The sequence below is a fragment of the Gymnoscopelus braueri genome (genome assembly GCF_963280865.1).
Source record: "Gymnoscopelus braueri genome assembly, chromosome: 12".
Lineage (NCBI taxonomy): Eukaryota > Metazoa > Chordata > Actinopteri > Myctophiformes > Myctophidae > Gymnoscopelus > Gymnoscopelus braueri.
In genome coordinates, this window is record NC_137614.1 from 23,045,715 (window position 1) to 23,069,740 (window position 24,026).

The 24,026-nt window shown below is 42.4% G+C and overlaps 2 protein-coding genes across 2 annotated transcripts in view; both read right to left on the reverse strand.

Annotated features, from left to right (window-relative positions):
• Positions 1-852: 852 nt before the first annotated feature.
• On the reverse strand, positions 853-15,181 carry trim101 (tripartite motif containing 101). The gene is made up of 13 exons (XM_080445318.1): positions 14,597-15,181; positions 13,950-14,153; positions 9,945-10,132; positions 9,255-9,432; positions 8,480-8,575; positions 8,124-8,201; positions 7,536-7,691; positions 7,134-7,156; positions 6,527-6,651; positions 5,677-6,227; positions 3,913-5,310; positions 3,168-3,294; positions 853-1,742 (listed from the first exon to the last, which is right to left on the reverse strand). Exons 2-12 carry the CDS (start codon positions 14,130-14,132, stop codon positions 3,211-3,213), a joined length of 3,060 nt encoding a protein of 1,019 aa, XP_080301444.1. The 5' UTR covers positions 14,133-14,153; positions 14,597-15,181; the 3' UTR covers positions 853-1,742; positions 3,168-3,210.
• Positions 15,182-17,709: 2,528 nt separating this feature from the next.
• The window catches only part of dnajc5ab (DnaJ (Hsp40) homolog, subfamily C, member 5ab), a 31,402-nt gene continuing 25,085 nt past the window's right edge, over positions 17,710-24,026 (reverse strand). The window contains exons 4-5 of the mRNA XM_080444195.1: positions 22,467-22,638; positions 17,710-21,202 (exon numbers count right to left, since the gene is read on the reverse strand). Coding sequence (XP_080300321.1) covers positions 21,105-21,202; positions 22,467-22,638 — 270 coding nt within the window. The 3' untranslated portion in view covers positions 17,710-21,104. The remainder of the gene's footprint in view (positions 21,203-22,466; positions 22,639-24,026) is intronic.

The window sequence follows — 24,026 nt, forward strand, 5'->3', positions numbered from 1 at the left end:
TTAAACTTTTTCATAGATTTCATAGACAGCTTCATAGACTTGTTTGACAGCACTATCATCACTTGACCGTTGGCTCTGTACTTGGTCAGCTCTTTTTTCCTTATACACCAAACCTCTTTGCCAAAAATAGCCAATCGGATCTACGTAATGAGCTTGTAGATCTGCTATGTTTGGCTAATGTTCCCCTCAGAATAGGGATGCTAGGGTTTAAGTGGTTAATGTAGAATCCTATGACACAAAGATTTGGTGGCCCCCCTGTAGTAACTCTGAGGGCCCCCTGCTGAAGACCCCCGATTTTAACAATACAACATTTGAGTACTTTTTCCACCACTGGGTAAACATTTTAGTCTAAATAAATGTTCCTTACATTTTGAAAGCAGGTACACTAGACAGGAAGTTCTGTCTTTGCAACTGTACTCCAGGGGTTCAGCTTTTCGAATGTTGTGCTGATTTTCCGGAGTATTCAAAATAATGACTAGCAGAAACACCTGTCAAAATATTGGATATTTTGTGTGAGGCATAATAATGATTTTGCATCCTGGGTGCAGGTACATAACATTGACTCACTCTAGAATAATTATTATATTATTATATATTATTGTCTGCTTAAGCCAATGTTTAAATAGCAATAGTTGTTCCTGTGTGCTTGTAATTGTGCGCGCGCACATGTGAGATATGTGATATATGAGAGAGAGAGAGAGAGAGAGAGAGAGAGAGGGGGGGGGGTGCTGATTAGCGCACACACACACACACACACACACACACACACACACACACACACACACACACACACACACACACACACACACACACACACACACACACACGTTTGGTGAACAAATTAAGGTTTATTATTTCGTTCAATAAATCTAGCAAACACACTTAGTTTCACATAGCCTGTAATGCATCATGCTTTGCTTATAACAACCAGATTTGATCAAATATTCATTGAAATAGTGTAAAGCTAATCCAATTGCCACTAACTTGGGGGAAAAATAAATACCATGCATTAGAAGCAGTGGAGTAAAAAAAACAAAAACATTATTAAGACCTGATTATTTTAATCATGTACTGTAAAACAACACAACAGGCATGCTATGCTACATCCAAATCATATTGTACTACATGTAAGGCAATCATTAATGAACAGCCATTGACCATACATGGCTCACGAATCACGATGGCAGCCATTTTGCTCTCAAGGCTTAATCAATACTTGAGTTGAGGCATATATTTGTATGTCTGGATGGAGTTGTGGTTGTGGATATACCCCACACATAATCTACGTATGTTAACAACAGGAATACAACGCCTTGGCTTTCATCCACCCCTCAAATCACGCTCCCATTACTTTACCACTGCCGAACACCACTCTGTGTGTTAAACACAGTTAAAGGCAGATCCTAGGTCAGTCCTGTCCAACATAACTCATACCATGACATCAGTCATATCTCATTGGGTCAATGCACTTGGGACCCCTTACCATACTTTACTTAACCATCACTTTCTAATATCAATGAAAATACAAAGGCTGTTTAAACATAATAGATTCAATATAAACATAGTGTCTGGAGTGACTTTCTTTCTTTCTTCCTGTTTGTTTATCTTTCCTACTTCTTCTTGTACAGGTGGTTGAGCCAGGAGAAACTGAGGCGAAGAGGACGCTCGCTGAAAGTGCAGGAGGTGGAGGAGGAGGAGAGGGGAGGGCTGGTCTGAGACGAACTCCCCGTCTCAGTCTCCATCTGGAGAGGAGGAGAGGGACAGCAGATCACTTTCAAATCCTGAGGGCTCATTTAACTCTGAGCGTGTACAAATGTAACCAAAATGTTACATTTGAGTAGCACTCTAATAATATGGCATTCTCATAAACAATACAGTAAGTTGTATACATTTTCAAAATTGGGGTTTGAACAATGAAATCCCCCCCTGCCCCCGACATAGACGAGGGGAGACACAGAAAAAAACATCAATTTTTTTCCCCCAATAATACAGGGATACTAAAATATATCATCATCAATATTACATTTAATTTCACAGTAAACAGTTTAGACTAGAGTCTTCTGGAGCATTGCAAGTATAGCTGGTTTTGAATGTTAAACATTTACAATGTATATTTATTGGCCAATATTATACCAAGTACAGTCAATACAGTACACCCAACTAGCAACTTCCTCTACTCATTATGTCATGATGATTCTTCACCTGGCAGACAGCTGCTTTTTCAGCGGAAAACATTCCTCATTTAAAATAATACTAATTTCCATATATATATTTTTTAAAGCAACTGATGTTGTTGTCTACATATAGCCTACTGTAGAGTAATATGCAAAAATCTTAAGTTATCCCTTAGCTGTTGCCCTACCTTTCAGTAGTTAGATATACTGAAGAAACCTATTAACAGTGCTTTATGGTTGTCAAAGAACACAAAAACAGAACAGCAATCTTTTGTCATGCAGTGAGAGGCTCAAGACATAGATAATATTAGTAAATGTGGAAAGTGAACAATAAATCCACAGAGCAAAGACAAAAGAAGATGTTAATAGTAACCCGACCTGGGTCAAAGGGTTTTTGCCAAATAATTGTTAGATTATTTTTTTTTACCTTGGGTTGCCAGATAAGTGGCATTTACAGCTTTAAGACAACTTATAAAAGCCAGACAAATAATCTGCATGGCTTTTAGTTGGCTCATTAACATGAACTTAACCATTCTACCACTTGGTGTCAGGAGAGGCAAGGATCACTTTGCTCTGTGTATATTCTACCTCTGAAAACCTCTCTAACATCTGTAACCAAAAGCACACCTAAAAGAAAATACATCAAAAGCTAAGCTTGTTGATAATAACTTCCAGTACTAAAATATTATGGATTACTAAATCAAGAATCCCTGTAATGGAGCCTGTATACAATACATAGTAACGGTTAATTCACTGTATTCTTAAGCATCACTTTTCAAGATAGTCAGATTACCTTTTTTTCGTTCAAGTAGAGAAGACCTACTGAATAAAAGTAACTGATGTAGCATTCCCAAAAACAAGACAAGACAATCCAAGTGCTACAGTTAGATTAGAAGAAGTAAATCTAATGCCCAGCAAACATTTTGCAACTGGTCAAAGTTTATGAAATATTCCAAAGCCCTTGCTGACCCAGGCCTATCTATGTGTGAATACCTGAGCAGTGAAGCAGTGTGGATGGATGGATGTCCACGTGGGTTTATGTGAGAATGAAACCGATGTAAGCCCATATTCTCTGCAGAATGACCAGGAGGGCCAACAGGTAGAACACCATTGTGATAATCTGGAGAGAGGTGGAGGTATGGAAGGGGGAGTGGAGGGGAAGGAGGGAGGGATAGATGGATGGAGAGGGAATGGTGGAGAGAAGTATGGAGGGAGAGAGTTGGGTAGAGATGGAGAAGGAAGAGGGCACGATGGAAGGATGAATAGAGGGAAGGAGAGGAATGGAGGTTGTGAGGGAGAGGAGTTGAAAGGAAGCATGAAGAGATGTAGTGGTAGAGAGAAGTGAAAAGAGAGAAGGAGGGATTGAGGGACAAGGATGAAACAGAAGAAGAGGGAAGAGAGGGAGGAAAAGGGGAGAGATGGTGTGATGATGTGCAACATACTGTAAAAGAAACATTGTGTAACGTATAGCTCTATGGGAGAAAGAAAGAAGGAAAGAAGGATGTGCTTCTGATCTTCCTTTCATTCTTACTTTCTTTCCCCCCCAAACATGGCGATGGCACAGCGGAACAGCAGTGTGTGGTGATGCTACTGAAGCAGTGTCGGCCACATTGCTTTGGTGACTCAGCAAAAACAAGGAAGAGAAGGAGAATGTGGAGGCATAGCGGCATCAGCTGGTGGATGAAGAGCCTGGTCAATGAGGATGATGATGATGACGAAGATGATTGACCAAACTGACCTGAGGAGAGACAGAGGAAGTGGGGTTCACTCCATTCTCAGCACCGCTCGCCTCCTCCATCTTGGAGTTGCTGTCTTCAGGTTGTTTTCTAATCTCATCTAACTCCTGGTTACTCTGTTTGAACCCAGAATTTCCAGCCTCAAGCTCTGAATCTCTCCCCTCTTCTACTGAACTATCCTGCTCCTGTGATTCCTCTGCTGTACTGCCTCCGCCGTCATCAATACTCTCTGAGAGATCTAGCTTATGCTTCACTAGATTACAGCTACTCTCTTCCATCGGCATGTTATGCTCCACTAGTCCTAGGCTGTCTTTGTCCAGCTCTGCACTTCTCTCTTCAGGCTCTACACTTCTCTCTCCCGGCCCATCAGTCATCTCTGTAGCTTCTGCGTTACATCCCATCCCTGAAGCACTTTCTTTGAGCCCCTCTCTATTTTTGTCATTCTCTAAGCTACCATCCTCCCCAAGCTCTAAGAATCTCCCCTGCAACTGCAGCCCAGCACCATTTCCCTCTGCTGAAGTGGACTTTGTGATCCCTTCACTGTTGGTAGAACTCTCCTCCGGCCTTGAACTATTTTCCTCCACTTCCATGCTGCCCTCTCCCACCCCCGACCCACCCTCCTCAGCCCCAGATAGATACACCCACCCCTGAATGTCCTCTCCTTCATTCTCTTCCTCCATGGGCTCCATGTCTCCTGCTAGCTCCCTAGTCAGACCTTCCGGGAGTGAGGGGGTGTTGGAGTGTCCTAACCCGGTAGGTACAGGATGGATTGGGGGTTGAGAGTGAAGCTGAGTAGCAGGGAGAGAGGCTGAGAAAGGTGGGTATGCCTGGGCCCGAGTGTGGTCAAACAATGGGAGATCAGGAGTAAGTGACTTGGAGCTGAGAGGAGGTTCTTCTTGAGGATGTTGCTGGCTGTTATACATATTCTGTTGTTGGGGAAATGACTCAGGCTGAGGCTCAAACAGAATTTGGTGTTTGGGCTGAGCCTGAACTGCAGACACAGATGGTGCCAGAGGTGGAGGCTCTTGGATGTTAAACTGGGGTAGGGGGGAGGATCCTTGAACCTGTTCTTGCAATTGTGATCGCATTAGGGCTGACCCTTGAGCCTTGGCCTGGGTCACGGCCACAGGAAGGGGTTCCCCTGCGAAGCTGGAATCTGGTGAGTATATCTGATCCTCCGTTGGCAGGATGTCTGTGGGGGAAGCTAGGCCAGGGCTCACCCTGTGCCAGGTATTGGGTCTGTACCAACTGGGATAGAACATAGCATGCTCTTCCTCCTTTTCTACACTCCCATCTTCCTCTTCTTGAGCTTCCATTTGTTCTTCCTCTTTTGATACTGTCTGGGCATGGTTGATTGCTTTCCCATCACCTGTACCATACTCTGCATTTCCCCTCTCAAACTGATAGATGAGGGGAGACAGTAATGATAGTAGACAGACAAAATGTGAATATTATATAGAATATATCAATTATGAGGTTGTATGAGTGAATGCGGGATGGTACAGTGAATGACAATGTCAGCATATCAAAAATGACATAGGAGCAATAGGATTTATCCTGCAAATAACATTGTTTACATTGTTTTCAGGATACCTGCCCTGCAAGGCTAAGTGTCAGTAACAACACATTAATTAAACTGTGACATAAAAAAAATATGACAAACAAATAAACGATACATGTGTTTTTGGTCCAGTATAAGGTAACTTTAGTCATGGACTGTGATATTTAAAACACACACCAATATAGTTAAAGTTAAAGTGCAGTACCTGTTGCATGCTCATTCCATCCTCCTCTTCACATTGATGTATGACCTTGACAGGGTCATGTTGTGCCACATTCTCTATCTTCTTCTCCTCGCCTTCCTCATCTTTGTTCGATAGACTGACTCCCTGCTGGCCGTCTGACTTCAGCTCCCTAACTGGCTCCATAGGGCCCACAGAGTCTATGATTGAAACCACCGGTACTGTATTCTGTGTTGGCACCGGTGATGAGACTGATGGTTCTGGAAGTGGTTTTGAGGCTGGCAGTGGAGCAGGATGCTTTTCTAGGTTCTGGACAGTGGGGTTTGATGCTAATTTAGCATTCATGTTCTGAATAGTGAGCACTGGGAGCTTTTTAGACTCAAAGTGCTTCAGTACAACGGGTTCTTTTGGTTGTTTAGGTTCCAGGTTCTGAATAGCAGGTTCTAGGAGCCGGAGGTGTTTAGTTTTTAAGTTCTGAACAGTGGATTCCAGAGGCTGCTGCAGTGCTCCTGACTGCGGTTCATCAAGGTGGGGTTCTGGATCCGATTCTAGTTCCGGTTCTTCAGGAACCTCCTCTTTAGCAGAAAAGAGCAAATGTAATGTTTAAATTAACCATGTTTTCAAATTAAATGATCAACATTCTGTTGTCTATCTCTGTGCTTTAACGTGCTGTATTACACTGAAGTACAATTTGTTAGTTGTTATGGGAGACATGAAAGTATTTTATGTTGTGTTGCCAAGACATATTCCTCATCCTCAAGTACCTCATACCTACAATAAAGTCTTTTGATCCTAATCATATTTTAATGAATTAATGAATTAATCTGCTCCATTTTCTGTATTCAAATGCAGCAACTAATAGGTTTGTCTTTACCTTTGATGAAGTCTATGCTGTGCAGGGCTCTCTCCTGATGTTTGAAGTTGAATGTGTAGTGGCTCATATTCTCGTAGTCTGCTTTAAGAGTCTCCACCGGACAGGAACTGGTTGCTGTCATCACTCTGGTGAAGAAGAGATGGGGAAGAGGCACCGAAAGGACAGGAACGGGGATGGGGGGATGAAAGAGAGAGAAATGAGGCTGAGCACACATTATAAAAAAGTTAATAATTAATTAATAACGGGAAGTTCTATCAACTGTCCTGATGGAGGGGGAGGGTGGTCGGGAAGGCGGGAAGGGAAAGATGGAGAGAGAGAGAGGCTATAACAAAGCGCTGGGAAGACGAGAAAAAGAGAGTATGAATTGAATTAAAGTAGATTGAGACAACTGTAGAAGAAGGAGACAAGAGAGGGAGAATATATTTATCAAGGGGATATGGGAGAGGAGGAGGAAGTGGGGGTAATTGAAAGAGGGGAGATGGAAGAAGAAAAAGGGGGAAGAGAGGTAGATTGTGTGAAGTGTGCGGTCAACTTTGATAAAGCAAATGACTGTAACAGAATGTCGATGTGTGTAATCTCACTGTGTGCTACAAAATGTTTGACTTACTTTGCAATTAGCTCTCTGGAATTCTGAAAAAGGAAGAGAGAGAAAGAGAGAGAGATTAAGAGATAGAAAGAGAGAGAGACAAAGAGAGAAAGGGAGAGAGAGGGAGGGAGAGAGAGGACAGCATTATTAATAATGATTTAGACAAAAACTTTTATTTCAAAATTCATTAACTCCTTACAACTGACACATATCTACCTTTCTACACGTGTACTGCTACATTAACGCACGCACGCACACACACACACACACACACACACACACACACACACACACACACACACACACACACACACACACACACACACACACACACACACACACACACACACACACACACACACACACACACACACACACACACACACACACACACACACACACACACACACACACACACAGTACCTGCACAAAGTCAGCCGTGTCTGGTTCTTCCATGCTCCTACCAACCGTCTCCATCAGTCTGGTGTTGGCCTCTACGCTGTCTCCATAGCAGCGTACCAGCGACTGTACGTGGCCCGTCTTCTCTTCCTCCTCTGAGCTGATCTTCTGAGTCATCACCTTGGACATGATGATGATGATGAGGAGGAGGGTAACCACATCATCATATGACAAATAGCGAAAACAGTGGATTTATTACAAGCTGGAATATGCGCTTGTAGATCTGCAATTTTAGCTATTGTTTAAAGGAGTAGATCACCCAAAGTCTCCTAGTCTCCGGTAGGAGACTCTGCAAGTCTCCTACCGGAGACTCCGGTCATCAAATTATTGACTTAGGAATGCAACAAAAACAAAGAAATCGCCATTAATTCAAGGCTTCATGGGGTGTGTAATTGATAGAAAATGAAAATTCTTGGGTGAACTTTTCCTTGAAAATCTTTTTTGGGGAAAACAAAAGTTTAGAAATATTTTCAACATTTGCCCAAAACAGGCACATAAAAGGAATGAGAGAAGGAAGGAATATCCTTAATAGTTTGAGAGCAGAACAGATACCTTGCGCCTCTCCTTCAGGATGGAGAACATGCGCTCAAACCTCTCACACAGACTCTGCTTCTGTGTCTTACAGTTCTCCTGGAAGAGAGGAGAGAGGAGGGTTTAGCACTCAACAGGACTCTCTAAATCTGACTGAGAGAACATACACACGCACGCACGCACGCACACACACACACACACACACACACACACACACACACACACACACACACACACACACACACACACACACACACACACACACACACACACACACACACACACACACACACACACACACACACACACACACACACACACACACACACACACACACACACACACACACACACACGCGCGCGCGCGCGCACACACACCTCTATGTTCTTGCAGCTGTCCTCCAGGTCATTGATGAAGGCCTGGACTTTGAGGTTGACAACGACAAGAGAATCAACCCCCTCATTCAACTCAGCCTGCAGACACAGCCAGGAAGTAGTAGCAGTAAGTAAGTAAGTAAGCTTTTTGAAACAACATTTACAAGGTGCTGTACAATAAGGAACCCATAGTATGAAATAACCCATACTAAGAATGCAGTGGTGTAAAGTAACTAAGTTACATGTACTCAAGTACTGTACTTAAGTACAATTTTGAGGTACTTTTACTTTACTGGAGTATTTCCAATTTTCTATACTTTTAATTCTACCTACACTACATCTCAGAGACAAATATTGTACTTTTTACTCCACTACAATTATTTGACAGCTTTAGTTACTAGTTTCTTTGCAGATTTTGATTATTATCACAAAACAAACATTAACCACTTCAGTCCTATATATATCTACAAGCTCAATCTACAATCTCACAATGCGTCGCGATGCGACGCATTGTGAGATTGTAGATCTGCTATTTTCAAAAGATTTGTATACATTCTGAACTTGTGAAATGGGACATTCTGCACAATGAGTACTTTTACTTTTGGTAGTATATTTTGATTTTGAATACTTTTGTACTTTTACTCAAGTACATTTTGAATACTGGTATTTTACTTGTAACAGTCTTACAGGGCATTTCTACATTGCAGTATTGATACTTTTACTTTAAGTAAAACATGTGAGTACCATCATCACTGTTAAACTGTATGTAATGCTGTACCTTCCTCTGCTTGTAGACATCAGGGAGAGGGGCCACCTCACAGGACTGGTGTGCTCCAAACACCTTGCAGAGAGAACAGGTTGGAACCTGACAGCTCAGACAGAAGATGTTCACCTTCTCTCCCTCGTGGTCTGCACACGTCGTCACTGGAGACCGGGGCTGCGGAGGAGGGAGAGAACTGAGGACACGGCGAGAGGGAGGTGGGTGGAGGGAGATGGAGGGAGGTAGACGGGAACATTGAGGGGAAAAAAGGAGAGACAATGGTGTAAGAGCAAAATGGCCGTCATGAGAGTGGTCAATTCACACTGCCTTTCAGCCAGGTCTGTGATTGATTGATTGATTTATTGGCAGGGACATACAGCAAAATAAAACCAATAATAAATACATTCATTATCATCCAGTGCTCATAAGTCCACTAGTATTCTAGTGCCGATCTACAGGCTCACAATGCGATTGGCTATTTTTTGCCAAATGTTTGCTCCAGAATAGGGACGCTAGGGTTCAAGTGGTTACATTTCCAATGTACAAGACAACTAAAAAATCCAGGACCATGGCTAGGACATGGCTACTGTATATAGTATATCTGCTACAACTCAACAAATTGATGGTTATCATAATTGTCTGTGTGGAAAGCAGAGCTTCATGTACTGTATGTGTTCATCTAATGAATCCTGAGGCTGTTCTCCTCACCAGCAGGTGTTGTTGTTGCTGTTGTTGCTGACTTCCTGTTTGTAGACGTCAATAATGTTCTCCACCAGCAGGTTGCGCTGCAGGCCATACACACCATGGCGGTCCAGCACCACTTCCTGTCTGCAGGATGGACAGCGGAAGCGACCGCTGCTCACCGACATGGTGGTTCGAGCCTGGTACAGAGAGGGCTGCAAAGAGATATAGTGACATATTAACATACACAGCACGCACGCACACACATACAGTGGAAATGTGCTCTCGATCTTTAATCCTAATCCTTTTGATATGTACCGCAATATGCTCATGTATACACAGTTTTGTCAATAGAATTTTCAAGCAATCAATCAATCAATCACATACACACGCACCGACGCACGCACGCACACACACGCACATATACACACGAACACACACACACACACACACACACACACACACACACACACACACACACACACACACACACACACACACACACACACACACACACACACACACACACACACACACACACACACACACACACACACACAAGAACAGGTTCACACAAAGAGAAAGACAAGTACAGGACGACAAACTGGTACACACAGTAGACAGATGTCACACACATACAATAATACACGGATAAACAGATACAGACAGACACCTATTACTGTAAACACAAACATGTGCACATAAAAAGACAAAACAGACACATGAATATCCACAGTAACGTAGAGTACACAAATTCATGCACAGGGGAGAGAGACAGACGTATATATAATATTTCAGTTCTCTGTTTACGTTTATAAACATATAATTCAACATAAACAGTCCTCTGTTCCCAATCTCTCCATTCCCAGTCCTCCCATTAACAGAGCACACTGGGAGCACAGGTCTCTGCCAGTTGTTGTATGCTGCTATTTCAGTAATATGTGCTCATATTAACATTCATTTGAGGTCAGTCTTCCAGAGTGTCTTGAATCTGTCTCCCAGGATGATATGAAGTAAGAGCTCTGGTTTAGGATCGGTTGCTGGGGCAAAGGAAGATATTGGGAGGATAACATCTTATATATCATCTTATCACATTATGTACTGGATGGGTCTTTGAAGAAGAGAAAGTCTCACATGCACACAAACATAATGTATGTACTGTATGTATGTATAATGTGGAGAAAGAGAGAGAGAGAGATCTGACTTGAAATAAGATGAGTGGAGACAGATGAGAGAATGAAGGGTACAGGCAGGGAGGCAAGGGAGAGGAGAGAGGGAACAGAGGGGAGAGGAGAGGATAGTGTCTTGAAATAGTTTTCTTTAATAAGCTACAGCTGCTGCTTGGCCTGAGTAATGGATCAGAGAGAGAGAGAGAGAGAGAGAGAGAGAGAGAGAGAGAGAGAGAGAGAGAGAGAGAGAGAGAGAGAGAGAGAGAGAGAGAGAGAGAGAGAGAGAGAGAGAAAGGGAGAGAGAGGGGGGGTCACTGGAGGTGTATCTAGAACTGTCAGTACTGGGAAATGGGAATGTGAGGAGGCTGGATAACTAGTTATCAAATCAAGATGTTGTTTTATGCGTGGGTTTATTATGTATTACTGAATTAGAGGAGCATTAAAAGACAGACTGTGTTGTGCTGGTTAGGGGTGAAGTGAACACAGTAAGTATAATAAGGCTTTAGGAGGATCTGGGAGGAGAGGGGGGGGGGCAGGAAGGATTAGGGAACTTGGGGTAAGCCATGTTTGCCGGGGGGTGAAATCGGTGGGTTGGAAGGGGTGGGGGTGGTGGGCAGGTGCTAGATCATAGACTCTATGTACGTACACATACAGTATATAGACAAGGTTAGACCAACAGTATATACAAGTTCAAATCTTTGTAGTCCTGCAAGGGAAATATGATTTGCAGGCACAGAGTTTAAAACACTGTAGTTGCAATAAAACATACCATTGAACACACAGCATTACCCACAATCAAACATGCTAAATAGAGATTATTATGGAGTCAATCATACCCAGACAATAAGCCAAACCTACAATCAATAGATCATGGTTGAGAATAAAATGATCTGTACTTTATCGGAGCTAGTACAATAACACTAAGAACCTACTACGAAATAGTAATATGAGGACAAATCACAAATGGCCCAATGGGGCTAGGACTGGTGGATGATGGGTAGGGACTTGGGAATGGATACAAAAACATGTTTTCACCAGCTGGAGGGACTGTGGTTTAAGATTTCTGAACTATGTGGCAATGTGTGTGTGTGTGTGTGTGTGTGTGTGTGTGTGTGTGTGTGTGTGTGTGTGTGTGTGTGTGTGTGTGTGTGTGTGTGTGTGTGTGTGTGTGTGTGTGTGTGTGTGTGTGTGTGTGTGTATATTACACAACTGCTGTATGTATTTTGAAGTTGAAAACACATCTGCACGATAAGCAACCCCATGGTCTGTGTGTGTGTGTGTGTGTGTGTGTGTGTGTGTGTGTGTGTGTGTGTGTGTGTGTGTGTGTGTGTGTGTGTGTGTGTGTGTGTTGTAGTTGTGCATCTCTTATATGTGTCCACTGACACTAAAAGCAAAGCCTGCCCTGGAGGGGTTAAAGGTGATGAACATGAGCATGGCAGAAGAGGAGTCTATAGGGTTTCATTTCCACATGCCACACACTCATTCCTGTGCACGTATAGGTGTGATGACACACACACACACACACACACACACACTTATCTACACAAATGCATGCACAACACGCACACACACACAATATGTTGTTGTTTTTTGCGTCCAGTCGTTTAGATCAGTTTCCTTCATGCTTCAAGACTAACTGATGGCCTGTGTCTGCCTGTACAACAACATGTGACTCTGAGTGTGACTCTGAGTGTGCGTGCGTGCGTGCGTGCGTGCGTGCGTGCGTGCGTGCGTGCGTGCGTGCGTGCGTGCGTGCGTGCGTGTATGAGTGTGTGCACCAGGGACAGTCCCGTTGACTGTCCAGTGGAATGCTGTTTGACACGGGGAAGGGACAGTGGTGGATGTCATATCACTGATCAGGTGAGCTGCCATGTTAATTCACCTTGGTCATGCTGCATGGCTGGTCAGTGTTTGTGGAAACACAATATCACATGAGTCTAATCCTTCTAAGCCAGGCAAAGAAAAATAGTTGATGGATGAAGTGGTCTTTTCAACATGTCTGTCTGCCTATCTGCCTTCCTCGTTACTTATAGCTCATAAGCTCAAGCACTTAACTGCATGTTAACTCGCACGCACGCACGCACGCACGCACGCACGTACGCACGCACGCAGAGCTTATAAACAATCAGATCATACAGTATATAGGTCAAACAGCATGTGTCTCATATGAGCATATCTCTTTGTTTTCCAAACTATGTCCCTGTCTAAGTACTGGTAATCCACAGTGCACACACACCTGTTGGGGATGTGATATGGGCTTTGTTCGAATTTGTCTTTGTTATGTGGCATTTCGGACAGCCCTGCATTGAAGTGTTTGTGTGTGTGTGTGTGTGTGTGTGTGTGTGTGTGTGTGTGTGTGTGTGTGTGTGTGTGTGTGTGTGTGTGTGTGTGTGTGTGTGCACTGTGTGTGTGTGTGTGTGTGTGTGTGTGTGTGTGTGTGTGTGTGTGTGTGTGTGTGTGTGTGTGTGTGTGTGTGCACTGTGTGAAATGTGTGTGCATGTACATCCTATACTGTAAGATGCAGGGCATAGCCTTGGCGTACCCTCCTCCTCCTTCTGTTTCTCACTTCTCTCAATACAAAATGCTTTATTAGCATGTTTGGGCAATTTTGTTTTAAGTTGCCAAAGCATACATATAACTATTCATATAATAACAACATGCCACATATACAGTATATAACCTAAAGAGAAAACAAGCAAATAATAAATAACCAAACAATGACAATAATGAAAACAAGTGAATAACTCTCTCTCTCACACACACACACACACACACACACACACACACACACACACACACACACACACACACACACACACACACACACACACACACACACACACACACACACACACACACACACCTGGTATAGCTCGTTGGCACACTTCCTGCAGAGGTTGTGCTGGCATGGGAGGATGACCACAGGCTTGGTGAAGATGTCCAGGCAGATGGGACAGAGGAGCTGTTTCTCCAGGGTTCCCAGAGCAGTGTCCCCCTCAGCTCCCTGGAAGCCCTTCAGCGACCTCAGCTCCATGGGCACAGACATGGCCACTCAGCCAGAGGATGTCTTCAGCGCAAGAAAGTAGCAGAATGTCTGTATGGACCGGTGTGGGGTGTCTTCACTCTGTTTGGGTATCTATATTTAGTAGCCGTCTATGCTGTTTGTCTGTCGATCGGTCTGTTTATGTGCCTATATATCTGCCAGTCACTCAGTCTATTTATGTATTCAGATAAGAAAAACATCCATACATAACATGGAGCGGGCGGTCGGTCCATGTAAATGAACAGAAACCAGAGAAGAGAGAAGCAGGCAGGATCTCTCTTCTTGACTTTTTTTGCTTTCAGAAATTCTTGGTTCTGTCTCTTGAGTTTAAATCGCCCCAGGAAGCGAAGTTTTGTCCAGTTTTGAAATCTTGGAAAAATGATCCCGGCAAGAAGCTTTTCATACCCAGCCAAATTTCAGATACAAAAATGTACATCACATGTGAATAAGAGGTCATTTCAATTCACATGTCAGAGAGTGAATTTCCTGATCCAGGACAACGGTTGGTATTGCTGAATGGACCACACATTTACTAGTTCTTAACATAAAAAAAGCAAGATTTCCACAGCTAGTGGCTCTGACTGTAGCAACTAAAGCCGGCACGATGCTGGTAGGAGACAAGAAGTTGTCTCTCTATTCTTGGATCTGGGGTCACACTTTGTATCTCTTCGTCTGCCACTTGGGCCAAAAGTGTCTCAGAGGCAAAGTCGGATTAGGACTCGTCTTCAGGGGGATAAAGTACAGGTCACTTTCAAGATGTTTGTTGAGTTCTCTGGCCACAAGAAAGTGTAGAGTGTGAAGACAAAGTACATCCCAACTTGAGCTTCCTGGTCTCCTCGCCGTGTGCCTGTTACAGAGACACCGGTCTGTTCAGGACTGTGGGGTTCAGTGTCTGAGTCCACTTTGCTAGGTGGTCTTCCAAATACTCCTCTTCTTCTCCTCCTCTCCTCCTGTACTTCACCCTCGCTCAGTCAACGGACACTCCATTCCCCCCTTCTGTTCCCACAGGTACAAATCACTATGTTCATCTGTTTGTAGGTCGCCATCCGCCACAGCACAAGAAGGAAAGAGAGAGAGAGAGAGAGAGAGAGAGAGAGAGAGAGAGAGAGACAACAACCAAGAGACTGAACTTAAACGGTGGGGGTGTCCGATTACGGCCAAGTTCCCAGGGACAGTCCCTCCACGCTGACCCCAAAACACGCGCACACGCGCGCACACACACACACACACACACACACACACACACACACACACACACACACACACACACACACACACACACACACACACACACACACACACACACCATATCAGGCATTGGCTGGTATGTGGATACATCATACCATGGCAAGCTGTGCTCTTTCTACAATTACCTCCACTGCTCCCCCACGCACACCCCCTACCCTATTAGCTAACACCAGACAACCACACACTATATTAACAGGGGCTCACACCGTTTGTACCTTTTTGTGCCTCCTATTAGAATGGATTGATACACACATTAGTTGATCTATTTTGTGTCCCACTTTCTTTGTGCATGGATGAAGTAGACTCTTTTTTAATTTTAAACAGGGCACATATATCTGAGCCAGTTGATTAAATTAAACTCAATGTATAATAGGCGGGATACAAAAACACTTTACGGTATATGGGAATACCGACGATCTGATCCCCATACAGGCCCAGTAGCATGCTAGTATTAATAGACGTAAATCATGCAATATGATACCTTCTTCTGTTTTTTTGTCAGGTCATCTTGATAACATGACTCATAATTAGGTCTTGAAATCTTGAAGTGTGTCCACTCCACCCTTATGAAAAGAGACAAAAGACTTTTCTTTGTGCCAATACTGCAGCATGAAACAGAAAGTAGACAGTAAAACCCTCTATTTATATGTATTGTAACTCTCAGAGTGTACAAATTAGTCTATTTGGCTAGATTTGTACACTCTGAGTTAATTGACGCCCGTCCTGAGTGTAGTGTTCAATTAACTCAGAGAGTGTACGAATATAACCAAGAGATGGGTTTATATATAAAAACTAGAAAAAGTGCTCCTCGGAGCACAGGTCTCCGCCAGGTCAGGTAGGTTATTGTGGGGCAGCAATGTTCGGAATTAGCCAATCAGGATGGAATATGAAAAATTGGATGGAACCATCTTGATCACTTGACTATATGTGCGTGCAAAGTGTCGCAATCGGACGCTGCATTCATGATTTGTGGCATTTTGTTCAAAACGGGCCACTCCTGCAAACTTTAGATGTCAATGTTAGCCAATCAGGATGGAATATGAAAATTTTAAAAGATCCATCGTGATCACATCATCGTGATCACATGACTATAGAGATCAAGTGTACCGATGTGCGTGAAATTTGGATAAATTCTGAAGGCTTAATATCAAAGAATGTGTTTTACATAAGTCGGCCTCCTGGTGGCGCTATGAAAGGCAAATGTGAAAAATGCAGGTCAGTAGTTTTTCCTTGGCCTCTAGGGAGTGTGCGTGCAAAGTTTCATGCAGATCGGTGCAGTTATAGGTAAAAACATAAATCGTCCATTTATAGCGCCACCATGAGGCTGATTTGAACATTTTCAAGTGGCATTTCTTCCTCGGCCTAGTGGGAATGTGCGTGTGAAATCTCACGGAAATCGCAAGCTGCGTTCATGATTTGAGGCATTTTGTTGAAAACGGAGCAATCCTGCAAACTTTGGAAGCCAACCTTAGCCAATCAGGATGAAATATGGAAAATTGGACAGATCCGTGTTGATCACATGACTATAGAGATACTGTGTACTGATTTGCGTGATGTTTGGATAAAATCTGTAGGAGTACTGTCAAGAAGTGTGTTTTGCAAAAAGCGGCCTCCTGGTTATAAAAGGCTAATTTGAAAAATTTGGGGCAGAGGTTCTGCTCTGTCATCCAGGGAGTGTGTGTGCACAGTTTCGTTGCGATCAAGCCAACGGTGCCGGAGATTAGCTGTACACAAAATGACAGAATGACGGACACACGGACACACGGACGGACACACACACACACGGACGGACGGACAGGGGGCAAAACATACTCTCTCGCCATGCCTTTCGGCCTGGCGGAGACAACAACAAACTCCTATAAAGCTCCTGTGTATTATGCAGCAGGTTAGATACCTGGGCTGGTCCTGGAAACCTGTAGCGTGAGTGAGTCCACTGTGAGAGCTGGAAGGCCTGGAAGACATCACTAGACTGTAGTGTAGAGAGACACTGTAATGAACATAGAATGGTGAGATCCTGTAGTGTAGTCAAGGACATACGCAGATTTTACAAATACACTTTTGGATACTTGTTTGAGTCATAAAGTCTAGCAATGTATCCACTCCTATGGAAACAGGTATGAGAAGAACACAGCCTCATTGCCGCAGACAGGTAGTACACGAGTGGTACATCAACCCGTTGTCAGCGCAATTACATCATTTATGAACTGCCATTGCGTGATATTTACATTTGATGTTAAGAGAAAAAAGCTCAGGATATAGCAACGGATAATTATCGAGGAGGAAAATAGGATTGTGGCACTAGGACTTTAATAAAACTCACACAGAGACAAAAGAGGTTCTGAAGCATCGGAAACATTTATTTTACAACAACACATCAGATCAGTTTTTTTTGTTTTTGTTTTTCTATTTATCCATTCATCTGTCAGTCTGTCTGTCTGTCTGGGCCAGTAAGCCAGACACACACATACACACTATGGATCCATGCTACAACAGAAAAATAAAACAATAACTACATCTCTACCTATGAACTGCCACTGCATGTATGTACAGCAGGCCTGCCAACCAGAGAAAAAGCTTCTAAAAATGTATACATTATATTTATATTTACCAGCTATCTCATAAATTCAATATTAAAAAGATAGCAAAAATAAAATAAATACAATAATGCTTTGATATCATCTGATCACTATATTTGCACTATTGTCATTTCTCATTAGTTATCTCTCTTAATATTTTATTCATCAGTTTTCCTAAAAAGAAAGTGTTTTGTTTCCAGTTGTGTATTAATAATATACACTTCCTTCACTCAGACACGGCTTCATGTTTGGTCGATGAGAAAGAAATATATATACTGTATATATATATAAAAAGAGGAGGGTTTGGGGTTATAGAAGTGGCATTTCATTGGTCAATATTCGCATTACACGCTGGTATGACAATCAATCAAACATCAAAGATAGTGGGGGGAAAACAATTAATTCAGTCGAAAGCAATGCAGAACGTGATTGGGTTAGGTCTAGGACGGCAGACAGAAATATAAAATGAATGATGCTCTCTCTCTCAGCTTTTATTGCACTTTGATATTTGAGTGTGGAAAGTAATCGATTTATAACAGCGGTGTCCCATCATTCCAACCAAGCAACATTATACCTCTTTCTTCTAACTGGCTGATCCATCAGGCACCTTCTCTTTCGTCTATTGTAGAAGTAAGTGTTTTAGGCCTAGTTCAGACCAAAGATTTGTGAGATGGAGGGACGAATCCGTTGCAAGCCTGATTTAAACTTTGTGGCACAACCGTGTCGCTAGCTAAAAATAGCTGACGTACAAGCTTGTGGAAGCAACACGTTGTGAGCTTGTAGGTCTGCTATTTTAACAGTGTGATACCATCGTAAGACAGAGCATAAATTTAAGCTTTAGAACGTTGCAAAGACAAATTGCAACTGAATTACCAGGTAACTACGCATTTGGTTGGAATGAAAAGCTGCAAACACTCGTACCTCTACAGCACATGACTGGACACAGCTGTTATGAAGCATTTAATTGACACACAAATATAATGGTTAAAAAAACTGCCTCCTTGTTTTACTAAAAACAACAATGAAATGACGTAATGATACAACACAGCCCCCCCTCATACAGGTCTCAGGAGTGATGGATTGCTATTCACGTTTGACAAGTAAACGTGTCTTCTTAAAAAATAAATAAACAAAAAAGGCTAAACGAACAGTTTGAATGTAAACTGCTGTCGTTTATATTTTTACGGTTACTACCGGGAACACCCTCGACTTAAGAGAGCTGCTGTCACAGAAACAAACTTTGGATATGAATAGGTCAATATCCTCCCTTCATTAACCTCATAAATAATAAGAAAACAAAACAAAAAGATGAAAAACTAATCTACTGAGAGACACGAAGAACAAGAATCAACACTTTGGGTTTTGGAGATTAACAACTTAGAAGTCTAACATTTAGTTTACAACACATGTACAGCAGTTTAACTTCCTCACACACAATCAAAAACTAGAGAGAATCAGTAAATAATAAAAGGGCTCAGTGTGTGTGTGTGTGTGTGTGTGTGTGTGTGTGTGTGTGTGTGTGTGTGTGTGTGTGTGTGTGTGTGTGTGTGTGTGTGTGTGCATGCATACACAATAACCACATTGAGGGATTGTTGCAAAAATAATGTGTGTTTATATGTATGAAGAATATTAGCCAATATATTCATACTCTCCTTTATTTTTTATCAGCGCCCAAAAAAACAGTTTTGGTTGGGCTCCCATTTTCTCACCTCACATTTACAATTTACACTATGGGCGAAAAGATATATGTGCATGTTTTATGTGCGTGTGTGTAATATGTGTTACTAAGCCAAGAAGTATGTGTGTGTATGAGTGTGTATTTGCAATTAATTACAGCTTGACAAGACAGTTGTGAAGACTGTCAAAGAGACAGTTGGCTGGTTTGGTTGTATAATGATTGTGTGCAATGTATGTGTGTGTTGCGTAGATGATAAATATTCCTTGGTTCAGTCAGCGTCTGTCGACTGATTATCTGTGAGTCTAGTTATGGTATGTGTGCGTGTTAGTTCATGTGGGTGTGTCCATTATACATCAGTGCGGCAGCTGTGATAATGAATATGGGTGTTTATGTAGTGTGTGTCTAGCGTGCATTAGTGCAATGGCTGTGAAGTGTGTGTGTGTCTAGTTTGCATCAGTGTGGTAGCTGTTATATGTATACAGGGCCGTTTCTTACTATATTATGCAGACTATGGTTGCATAGCTCCTTCAGAGCCACCAGGGGGACCCTGCACTCCCTCATAGGTTAATCTACAGCACCTACACATTTTAAGACAAATGCATTTATTGTAGACTAGAAAAGATGCAAGAGCTGATTTTCTGTATTAATTATTATTAAGACGGCAACATCTTAAATTCAGAGCCAATTTCACAAACTGGATGTTACTTTTTTTTATTTTCTATTGTTAATTTATTTAGTTATTTTTGTGTTATAATATGTAGGTAGAGACCTTATACAAGCCATTTAGTTTCATGTCTCCTTTTAACTGTACTAAATCAGATCAAAGGGGAATGGATAGGGGAACAGGGGTATCTGGCAAGCAAATCCATTTAAATCATCAGACTATAGGGCTGTTCATAGTCAGGCGATTTAGTGTTTAGTGTTGCAACCGACGATAATCAAGTTTGATCAACATTAGTGATACCATACCAGTTGCCCTTATGGAGGCATTGGTTGTGGAGGCTGTCTTTCATGCATGTTTTTCTTTGTTTGTGGTCTTTTATTGGACTACTAGTCCAAAAAGAAAGTTGTTCATTATGATGAATACATAAGTTGTTTGATTTGCGAATTCTGTACACAATGTTAAAACAATTTGTTAATAATTTGCACCATTGTGATGATACTGGTACTGGATCATTATTAATGCTAATTCTTTGTGATGGCCACATTTATTTTATTAATTGCCTTTTGGGGCAACAGGATATTTTTAATTTGTTTATTTTTAATTTGCATGTTTGACCTGATTTTTCATAGAGCTCCTAAAAAGCTAGAAACGGCCCTGTATGTGGTTGCCTAGTATGCATCAGCGTGGTAGCTGCAATGTTTGTATTTTTGTGTGTGTATATAATCTAATATGCATCACTGCGGAAGCTGTGGTGTGTGTGTGTGTGTGTGTGTGTGTGTGTGTGTGTGTGTGTGTGTGCGTGTCTAGGTCTAGTATTCAGTGCGGTAGCTGTGATGGGCGTCAGAGGTGAGCCCGGTCGTCTCTGTGGCTGAAGATGGCTGCATCATGATTGGCTCCCCTGTAACGTCTGGAAAGACAAACACACAATTATTTCCAGCCACACACAAAAAACCCAGACAAATAAAATGTGTGTGTGTGTGTATGCGTGGCTCCCAGTCTTTCTTAAAAAAGTGTCTGTTACACGCATGCACGCCATACATACATACGCATACGCATGCACGTATGTATGTATTAGAGATGCGCGGATCGCGGTTTTAGCCGCGGTTGCCGCAGTTAACCGCAGTTTGGGTGGATTTGGGTCAATCAAATATAATTATTAATTAATATCGGATAAAACGCGGGTGAAATATTGCGGTAAATAAATTAATGACATCTAATATATCTATCCATAAAATAGCGAAATCTCTGCGTGCTTGTGTCTGTGTGAGTGTGTAGAGCAGCCTCTGTGCGATGCGATCACAAAATGCATTGATTTAGCCTATGGAATGTCGGTGCGTCTTTTTTCTTTTTTTTAACCAGTGCTGCTGTGCTGCGCTGAAGAGCAGTGCGCTCTGTAAGTTGGATGCCGCACAGTTGGATGCCGCACCGACATTCCATAGGCTAAATCAATGCATTTTCTGATCGCATCGCACAACTAATACTAAAACTAACGGGGAATACCAGAAAATAATAATATTTTGACATACGGGAAAAACGGTTGGTGCGGATGCGGATATTAAAATTGGATAATATAATTATTGCGGTTGGATAACGGATGGACAACTAATTTGTACCGCGGATTCGGATGACCATGAGAGGTCATCCGCGCATCTCTGGTATGTATGTATGTATGTATGTATGTATGTTTATGTGTGCGCAAGAATTGTCAAGGAGTCAAGGAGCATCTGAGAAAGCCAAACGTATTACACGTGTTCATGGGAATTGTACGCTAAAACAATTAGACAACTGTGACTTTCAGACATGCAGTTTAAAACGTCATTAATCACCCACCAATTTGGAAAACTAAAGGCCTTTGCACACAGGGTGCGATTAGTCAATCAGTTTTTACCGCATGCGAAAAGACGCACGAATCGAACTGGGTTCGATTGAAAAAAAAACGCATCACCGCATCGCATCGCCGCTCGGGGTGTGCATGAGGTCATTGAGAACCATGTGTTCATTTAAAAAATGATATTGTCAGTTTTTTCCGTGCGGAAAATCGCACCCTGTCTGCAAAGGCCTTAACTTGTCAGCGTTACCTTCCACAACTAATTTTAACATGTATTTGGCAGGAGTTACTTTCAAGCCGTGTGTGTGTGTGTGTGTGTGTGTGTGTGTGTGTGTGTACGCACCTCTCTCATCAGTGGTCATCTGAGCCTCCAGGTCTTCGGGTGAGACGTAGAACTCAGGCTCTTGATCAGGGGGTGGGCGTGGTTTACACTTCCCACAGCAGCAGTTACAACAGCAACACAGGCAACAGCAGAAATAACAGCCGGTAGCTACACCACAGAAGATGAACAACGCCTGGAGGCACAGAGAGGGGGAGGGAGGGAGAGAGAGACTTTAAACGGCACTGAATGTGAGTAAATTAACAATGGTCAGGAAAAGACAAGAGAGAAAGGTATAGGTAAAGAATAGAGATAGAGGCAAAGAGACAGATGTTTGATGACAGTGTGCCTTCGCTCAGAGTGGATGTGAATTGACACAAACGTGTGCATGTCAACGTTATCCAAAAAGCAAGCTGTTATACTTTTTAATCCATTCATTCTTATATCCATTATCCTTCCATGCCCGCCTATCTACCAGTAAAATCCTTTGTTAATTTAACTCTGAGATTGTACAAATATAACCAAATGGACCCAAATGAACACTTTTACTGTGTATTCACCCCTGCTTTAGTTCAATAAAACCTAGTTCAGGCCAAAATCTAACCGTTTTAAGCCCATTCATTGTATGAAGGAGCATAACTTTAAGCATTAGAACTTTGCGGAGAAAGATCACGTTCTGAATATCCCCTTAAGAGATGAGTATGAAAGAGGAGCCATGGTTCTTATCAGCAAGGCTATAGAGTACAGAAGTCCTGACGTCACTCGTCCATCCCCTGGTTCGTAAAGTAATTTAGCTTTGGAGAATAACATTGGGTCATCTTAGAATCGTCTCATATAAGAATTGTGGTCCAAAAATAAACAAACTGTCTCTGCGATATTGTCAGGGAGGTGGCTCTGTATCGTTTATGATAGTCAGTCACTCATATTTGAAACAGTCTGCTTCTGGCGAAAATTTAACTAATTTGTCGGAAGTAACATTAGCGTTTTTTCACCGTCAGTTGATGCTTCATATCCATAAGAGTAAAACCGCCGGGGTCATTTGTTTATTTTTGGAACACAGTTCTTATTTGACACGATATTAAACACGTCTATGGGAATTCAGAACAGGGGGGAAAAAACGCGACCCTGGTAGGATGTGTAAATTACGTCAGACTTCGGTGCTCTATTAGTTAGTCATCATATCTGCCAAAGAAAAGTTTACTTTGAAAGTCTGTATCAAACTTTCTCCTATACATAATGAACACCAGTTTTGTTCTCCATCGCCCGCTTTCACTCCATCGGGAATCGTAAGGTTAGGTTAAGTTAGGTAAGGTAGTAGGTTTACGGTTCAATCCCCGACTCCCCCTGTTTTAGTGTCCTTGAGCAAGACTGTGAACCCCTAACTGCTCCTGATGAGCAGGTTGGTATCTTGTATGGTTTACAGCCATCAGCTATGTGAATATGTGCGTGAATAGGTGAATGTAATGCACATTGTAAAGCGCTTTTGATAAAGGCACTATATAAATGCATAATTCCATCCACCCATCCCTCTCTCTATCCATACCGTGGCCCACCAGCAGTACAGTACAAAGTAGGTGCCGACGC

What these genes read in the sequence shown, in the direction of transcription:
- trim101 (XM_080445318.1), bottom strand. Translation starts at nt 14,132, where the DNA reads ATGTCTGTGCCCATGGAGCTGAGGTCGCTGAAGGGCTTCCAGGGAGCT. An exon ending in ATGTCTACAAGCAGAGGAAG is followed by an intron (nt 8,576 to 9,254) that starts GTACAGCATTAC and finishes CTGTGTCTGCAG; the next exon opens with GCTGAGTTGAATGAGGGGGT. An exon ending in CTTCCTCTGTCTCTCCTCAG is followed by an intron (nt 3,295 to 3,912) that starts GTCAGTTTGGTC and finishes ACCTCTCTCCAG; the next exon opens with ATTATCACAATGGTGTTCTA.